Below are 8,501 nucleotides of genomic sequence, written 5' to 3'. Positions count from 1 at the left end.
ATCCAAAATGAAATCCAGAAAATCCAAATTTGAAAAATTTGCAAAAAATTATCGACGCACGCATCGTGTGAACGCGCCTTTTATTTTTCGATTTTCGATTAATCGATTCCTTTCTTATCGAAAGGTTTATAGCGCGAAATTTTTGAAATTTCAAGAAATCAGTATTCGTCTTGAAGATAAGGATCTTTAGCTCTTTTCTTGTTTCGCCTAGTTTTCTTGGGCTATTATTTTATAACTTGTTTTTGGTTTTGGCTTTTGGGGTTTTATTTAATTTCCTCCATCATCGTCCTTATCACAAAGTTTTTAACTTGTTATTAATCTGAACAGTTTTGAACAGTGTCATCAAATTGCTTATCAAATAGACCATCTCGACGGAGAGATGTAGAGTGTAGAGGCTGACATAAAACCCAATCTGAAAGGTAATTACATCTGATAAACCAGCCTAGTTAGCTTGGAAGGTAGCACACCTGTAATTACTAGGTCATGAGTTCAATTCCTACCCAGAGTGAACTTTATCCCCAAAAAATTAAGGTTTGATGTTCACTCTACACAAAACACCAAAGATTTCAAACTACACTTAGATAATGTTTCCATATTACTGACAATAAAATATCTCCCTTCTAAGTAAGTAAGTACCTATGAGGTGAGAGAAGAGGTGATTGATGGTAGTACCTGTCTGTACTGTTGCTGAAATTATTCAGTGTATTTTTAAGGTACGGCACCCTCCCTTTTACATACTTGAGGCAATAAATTTATAGCATTAGGTACTTATTTTGTTCTCTGAATTTCAGTACACAGGTCTGATATTTTTAAGTCCCTGTACTGCCAGTCTAGACAACTTGGAAGCTAGTGCACCTGCCTTGAATCTTTTGGTTGTGGGTTCAATACCCACCCAGGGCAAACTTTGTCCTCAGTAAGTAGATGAGATGTGCTGGTTCTTGGAATGGCTGTCTTTGGCTTTGTATACATACTATACTGTACTGTCCTGTCCTCCTTCTCAATCCGTTAATATGGACTTTTACAAAGTTACCTACCTAGTCTAATTTATAAAAAAGAATGTGTGTGTGTGTGTGTGTGTGTGTGTGTGTGTTTGTTCAAACTTTATGCCTGGCCAAACCATTCATCTGATTGCTACGAAACTATGTCAACTTATTGCTTGCCCTCCTGTGAAGGTTATAGGCTATTTTTCAGTTCGTTTTTGTTAAGCTACGCCGAGCAAGACCACTAAATGGATGAGTGACATGAATGGCCATTCCTTAAGAATTTACTAGCGCTAATCCGGAGCAAAGCAACGGATTTCAGCTAGTCTTTGATAATACACAGTATCACTGCACTGTATAGCTGTATACTAATGGCGGTGGCATGTTGAATGAACCAGTTCCCAATAGATCACTCAGGTTAAGCAACATTGGGCATGGATGGTCTGTCATCTCTCTGGAGGATATTCAAAGGATTGGCTTTGGCTTTGTATACATACTATACTGTACTGTCCTGTCCTCCTTCTCAATCCGTTAATATGGACTTTTACAAAGTTACCTACCTAGTCTAATTTATAAAAAAGAATGTGTGTGTGTGTGTGTGTGTGTGTGTGTGTGTGTGTGTCTGTGTGTGTGTGTGTTTGTTCAAACTTTATGCCTGGCCAAACCATTCATCTGATTGCTATGAATTTTATTATTATGTTAAGGCGGTCTCTTCCTGATCCCTGATGTGCCGCGTCCATTTTAGTTTAGGACTATTGCACTGCCTAGCTTGCTTGCCCTCCTGTGAAGGTTATAGGCTATTTTTCAGTTCGTTTTTGTTAAGCTACGCCGAGCAAGACCACTAAATGGATGAGTGACATGAATGGCCATTCCTTAAGAATTTACTAGCAGAAATCCGGAGCAAAGCAACTGATTTCGGCTAGTCTTTGATAATACACAGTATCACTGCACTGTATAGCTGTATACTAATGGCGGTAGCATGTTGAATGAACCAGTTCCCAATAGATCACTCAGGTTAAGCAACATTGGGCATGGATGGTCTGTCATCTCTCTGGAGGATATTCAAAGGATCTTTAATTTTGTGAGTGATACCTAACTTCAAAGGAAAACTTACCTTCCTCTGGTTGGGAAATGAAGTGGTTTTCAGGAACGATGGAAATAAACTGGATTTCTTCAAAAACAAGAGCTGCAGACAGTTTTATCCACTAACTTTTCCTCTAAACTCCAAAAAATAACAAAAATTCCAATCCAAAATGAAATCCAGAAAATGATAGAAAATCCAAATTTGAAAAATTTGCAAAAAATTATCGACGCATGCATCGTGTGAACGCGCCTTTTATTTTTCGATTCTTGAATTTGGGAAAAAAATCATTTGAAAACTTTTAGGCGCGAAAAACGAAGTGGTAATCATTCTACCACTGCCTTATTAAGGGTTAATTTTGTGAGTGATACCTAACTTCAATGGAAAACTTACCTTCCTCTGGTTGGGAAATGAAGTGGTTTTCAGGAACGATGGAAATAAACTGGATTTCTTCAAAAACAAGAGCTGCAGACAGTTTTATCCACTAACTTTTCCTCTAAACTCCAAAAATAACAAAAATTCCAATCCAAAATGAAAAATGAAATCCAGAAAATCCAAATTTGAAAAATTTGCAAAAAATTATCGACGCATGCATCGTGTGAACGCGCCTTTTATTTTTCGATTTTCGATTAATCGATTCCTTTCTTATCGAAAGGTTTATAGCGCGAATTTTTTGAAATTTCAAGAAATCAGTATTCGTCTTGATCGATTTTCGATTAATCGATTCCTTTCTTATCGAAAGGTTTATAGCGCGAATTTTTTGAAATTTCAAGAAATCAGTATTCGTCTTGAAGATAAGGATCTTTAGCTCTTTTCCTGTTTCGCCTAGTTTTCTTGGGCTATTATTTTATAACTTTTTTTTTTGGTTTTGGCTTTTGGGGTTTTATTTAATTTCCTCCATCACCGTTCTTATCACAAAGTTTTATTGATCTGAACAGTTTTGAAAAGTGTCATCAAATTGCTTATCAAATAGACCATCTCGACGGAGAGATGTAGAGTGTAGAGGCTTACATAAAACCCAATCCGAAAGGTAATTACATCTGATAAACCAGCCCAGTTAGCTTGGAAGGTAGCACACCTGTAATCACTAGGTCATGAGTTCAATTCCTACCCAGAGTGAATTTTATCCCAAAAAATTAAGGTTTGTTCTGGGCCAGATTTCTCCCATTCTAGTGCACTACTGCAACAGCAACCATGGACCATTGTCGCTTGCTGATTAGGTTATGTTTATGTTGTAATCTGTGTAAGCCGGGTACACACTAATTTCAACAATCTGTGTAAGCCGGGTACACACTAATCACAACAGTTTGTTCTGGGCCAGATTTCTCCCATTCTAGTGCACTGTTGCAACAGCAACCATGAACCATTGTCCCTTGCTGATATCGTCAACCATCACAGAAAAAATACTTGGTTTTTTTATTCTTCTGCAAGGGTTAGTAGTATGGTTGGAGCTATGGTCAAGGCTCTGTTGAGGATGTTTCTATTCATTAGCATGGTTTGTTTATTTTTTCTTGGGGCGGTACTAGGCTATGGTCAATGATTTGTTCTCTGTTGTGGATGTCTGCCAACCTATCCTCCTTCTCTGATCTGGTGTTACAGTTCCCTCTATCAATCTCTACAAAAAAAATGATGTATTTCTGGCATTGAGTGTGCTTTAAACCAATCATTCAAAATTTCAAAGAGGCAAACACAACTCTGTCCAACCCTTATTAAAAGCCATATTTTTACACCCGGGCGGACTTTATAAGGTTCGTTCTCGGGACGACTGTATTTCTCCTATCCTGTCTTCCTTCTGTATTCGATTTCAGGACGATAAGATGAAGTTACAGTTCCCTCTGTCAAACCTCTTCAAGAAAAATAAAGAATAGGAGAAAGGTAGCCGTTCCGAGAACGAACATTATCCGTTCAGGATAAGATCCGCCTCGGGCGGGAATCGAGGACAATTGATTAGTCACTTTAACCAATTAGCGGTAAAATGGAAGTACCAGAAATTATTTTTTGTTATTATATTTTGTATCCGATCTTGCAAAAAAGTAGACTTTTTTCAGCCTTCTGAGGACAATTGAAGGGTTACTCTAATCAAGTAGCGGCCATAAGTACTAAATTAACAAGGACATTTATTGAACTTCGGATAAGATCGGGCAAAAAAGTACACTTTTCCTCATTTTGTTTTTTTCTCACCATTTGACTAACTTGAAGTTTAGCAACTTTAAACTTGCTGGAATTGCTAGGGGCTGGTCTTGGAACGTGTTTGTTTTTTTTTTTTGTTTTTTTAAAGTGTCACCGACCCTTTCGGCCGCTAAGGTCATTTATCACCCTAATACTTCGCCCCTTATTTGTGGAATTTTTAGAGGTCGTTATTATAATAACCTACCTACTTATATGTGAGTAAAAAAATCCTAAGTAAATATGTACCCAACTACATTCTTATTTTGTGGTGCATATGACCAAAAAGTTGACAAGCATCACCTAAATATAATAGAAATAGATGATAGAGAGATAGACATTCTTACATATATACACAAGTAAAAACCTCCAATTTTATTATTATTTATTTATTTAGGGCCTAACCTTGATTAATTTTTCTCTCCTTTCACAGGTGACCATTTCCTCCTCAGCCCAACTACAAACAACCCCTCCACCACCAACACCACCCCAACCCCCACCACCCAGACCTCATCAACAACCCCAACTCGCCACCCCTGCCCACAATGTTCCCGAGACTTTGCCACGGTCAAGATCCTCAAGACCCACCTTAAAACCCACGAAGGCATTATATACCCATGCCCTGAATGCGACAAAACCTTCCTCTCCACGTCAGGCTTACGGGAACACCGCAAGGTGCACGCGGGCGTGCGGTATATTTGTCACGCATGTCAACCACCCTAACTCGCCACCCCTGCCCACAATGTTCCCGAGACTTCGCCACGGTCAAGATCCTCAAGACCCACCTCAAAACCCATGAAGGCATTATATACCCATGCCCTGAATGCGACAAAACCTTCCTCTCCACGTCAGGCCTACGGGAACACCGCAAGGTGCACGCGGGCGTGCGGTATATTTGTCACGCATGCCCGAGGGAGTTTTCATCGGAGGCTACGATGAAGGCGCATGTGGCGTCGCATAACGGCGTGCAGCATGCGTGCGATCAGTGTGACAGGACGTTCTCTTGCATGCCGTATCTCAGACAGGTGAGTTGGATTACAAATTTCATCAGTTTCATCAAATTTCATCAGTGCGGTATATTTGTCACGCATGCCCGAGGGAGTTTTCATCGGAGGCTACGATGAAGGCGCATGTGGCGTCGCATAACGGCGTGCAGCACGCGTGCGATCAGTGTGACAGGACGTTCTCTTGCATGCCGTATCTCAGACAGGTGAGTTGGATTACAAATTTCACCAGTAAATGGTTTCTTCAAATTAAATTGATCCCAAGGGCAAGGAAATCCTAGACCCTTCGTGCAGCATGCGTGCGATCAGTGTGACAGGACGTTCTCTTGCATGCCGTATCTCAGACAGGTGAGTTGGATTACAAATTTCATCAGTAAATGGTTCCTTCAAATTAAATTGATCCCAAGGGCAAGGAAATCCTAGACCCTTGACAAATAAAGTGTGCCTGAAGGCATGTTATGTGTTCCAATCCACTCGACTCCATGAATGATCGGTGAATTTATTGAGAAATAAAAAAACATACCTACCAAGTGGGTATCTCACTAGCCTTGCATGCTGGAGGTCCCGGGTTTGATTATCGGCGGGGTCGAAGTTTTAGATTTTGAAATACTTCACATTTTATCCTTTGAGAAATAAAAAAACATACCTACCAAGTGGGTATCTCACTAGCCTTGCATGCTGGAGGTCCCGGGTTTGATTATCGGCGGGGTCGAAATTTTAGATTTTGAAATACTTCACATTTTATCCTTCTCATATTTCCCTGCTTTCCAGCATCAGAAACTTCACTCCGGGATCACCTACAGCTGCCCGTCGTGCTCAAAGTCTTTCAACCGCAAAGACCGATACCGCATGCACCTCAAACTTCACCAAGGGGTACGCCATACATGCAAAGAATGCTCTAAAGAGTTCTCGAACGAGTACAACCTGAAGAACCACATGGTCTTGCATGACGTGCGTGCGTATGTGTGCGAGCTGTGTGCGCGACAATTCACGCGCGTGGACCATTTCAATCATCATCGCCGCCTGCAGCATGACCCAGAGGAGTTTGAGAAGGTGGGCGCGACGTTGTAGTGAATATAAGCGCGACATTGTAGTAAAAGCTCGTACCTTGATTGCACTGAAAAAAAGAAGAAAAAATTCAATCATCATCGCCGCCTGCAGCATGACCCAGAGGAGTTTGAGAAGGTGGGCGCGACGTTGTAGTGAATATAAGCGCGACATTGTAATAAAAGCTCGTACCTTTTGATTGTACTGAAAAAAGAAGAAGAAAAAACCCTTTGAATTCGTTCCAATCGCGCACTACGCCTTACAGTCAATACAGTGCAATAGTCCTAAACGAAAATTAAAGCGGCACATAAGGGATGAAGAAGAGACTTTTTTATTTTCCACCAATCACAAGTTAAAATCTACCTAGTCCGGTACCTAGTTATTAGATCATTATTATTTACATGTACTTTCTTGATTAGTACAATTTTTATAGGAGCAAGGATATCTTAATGTACCTACCTAGGTATGTAGTTTCGCGCATTATATAACAAATTACACACGTTTTCATGTAGTTTTTTTGCACCTTTATTTGGTAATAAGCAGGTTGCATTACCTTCCGAGATATTTGCAAATAGGTAGGTACCTAACTTTGCAAAAAAAAAAGAGATATCGAGTAGGTAATATTAAATTTAATGACAAATAAGATTAATACCTTTTTAATTATACTTATGTGTATGCAAACTCCTAACCAATGATTATTTGATCATTTATGCAACTTATTCAGTCAATAAATTGATTTTTTACTTTCTATTATTTATTTTCCTTATCCCATAATGTATTCGCCAGATTTTTGATGGTCAGTTTTTAGTGTCAAAACACGTTTTGAGGTCCCCAGAGCCTAAATCCAATATTTGACCAAATGGGGTCCGTGTGTCTTTCTGTTTTGGTTATATAAGATCGGTACAACGGTTGATGACTTGTTGGCGGATTCCGGAATACGCCGATCAGGATGAGGAAAGTCTTGTGATGTTCACACCAGACTTTTTTTAGGGAGAGCCAGATTGAATTTTCAGGGTGCAAATTTTGCGGTCACGGGCAACTGGTTTTGGTAGACGTCTCAAGGCCATGTCTAACACGAGGATTAGTGTTCCCACGTGGTCTCCTGTCCAGTTATGAGCCGGGCTTAGCGTTGCTTACCTTTAGTTATCGGACGGCATCAGCCGATGGCGATAGCACCATCACAGATCCCAATGGACCAGGATCACTGAGGCATTGTTGCATTTGTTGCACCGTCGATTGACGTCGACTGGAACTGTACACACTGCCTCGACGACATAGATTCACGATTCACCTCGTCGATTGACGGTCGGTCGACGGGGTCAACTACCTATATGTGTGGACACCCCGTTCTCCCTTTATTCCCAATATAATGTTTAAGTCACCCATCCATTTATTGGCCTTGCTCGGCGTAGCTTAACACAGGTGACGCTAGAATCGGTCTTAAAATAACGACAGAAGTGTTATCTAAAACTTTCTCGCCTTGAGTTTATAGTTCGTTGCGACAAATTTTGAGATCAGACCTCATTTGTGTGAGAAAATGTGAAAAAAAATCATCCAAAAATCAGTTTTTTTTTTGGTTTTTTGGCTTTATGGTTTTCTGGACAAAATTTGCACCACCATTTTCGTGTAAAATCCCCCAAAAATTCATAGGTCGTCGCGACAAATTTCGAGAACAGAGCTCATTTGTGTGAGAAAATGTGAAAAAAATCCCCCAAAAACCAGCTTTTTTGGTTTTTTGGCTTTATGGTTTTCTGGACAAAATTTGCACCACCATTTTCGTGTTCCTGGTAAAAAGACCTTTGATTTGATATATAGGTCGACCAGGTTTGGATAGGTCCTTCTATGGGGACAGACACACAGACAGACAGACAGACACCGAAGCGATTAGAATAGCCCGTCCACTATACCTTTTCTTATTTGTCAAGATTTCGACCTTGGCTTTTGGTTTTGATCTAGAACTTTGGTGATCTTCGGATATCTAATATCTATAATAATAGTTAGATATAGTCAGATAATGGGTTTTGGTACTTTTGGTTCTAATTATGATGTATGGGCGAATAGGAAATAGGGGACGGGTGCCTGCACTTGGGGATGGGAAGGATTTAGTGGACCAGTGTGAAGTGTTCCGATAGAGGGATTGAATTTTCGATTTTACTTTCATGTGATGATTTAAAATCAAGACTAGAGCCCGTTCTCCCTTTATTCCCAATATGTCTTTTTTTT

General features: G+C 40.1%; 1 protein-coding gene across 1 annotated transcript; it reads left to right on the top strand.

Moving 5' to 3' along the window:
- Positions 1-4,653: 4,653 nt before the first annotated feature.
- On the top strand, positions 4,654-6,358 carry LOC103518035 (gastrula zinc finger protein XlCGF67.1-like; the record flags this gene model as incomplete). The annotated part of the gene is made up of 3 exons (XM_026829944.1): positions 4,654-4,902; positions 5,100-5,252; positions 6,003-6,358. Coding segments are annotated over 3 exons (702 nt in total), but the record flags the coding sequence as incomplete, so codon positions are not given.
- Positions 6,359-8,501: the final 2,143 nt, after the last annotated feature.

Source organism: Diaphorina citri, unplaced genomic scaffold (assembly GCF_000475195.1).
Source record: "Diaphorina citri unplaced genomic scaffold, Diaci psyllid genome assembly version 1.1 scaffold2052, whole genome shotgun sequence".
NCBI lineage: Eukaryota > Metazoa > Arthropoda > Insecta > Hemiptera > Psyllidae > Diaphorina > Diaphorina citri.
Note: the sequence above shows the minus strand (reverse complement) of the source record. Positions and strands in the feature narration are given on the sequence as shown.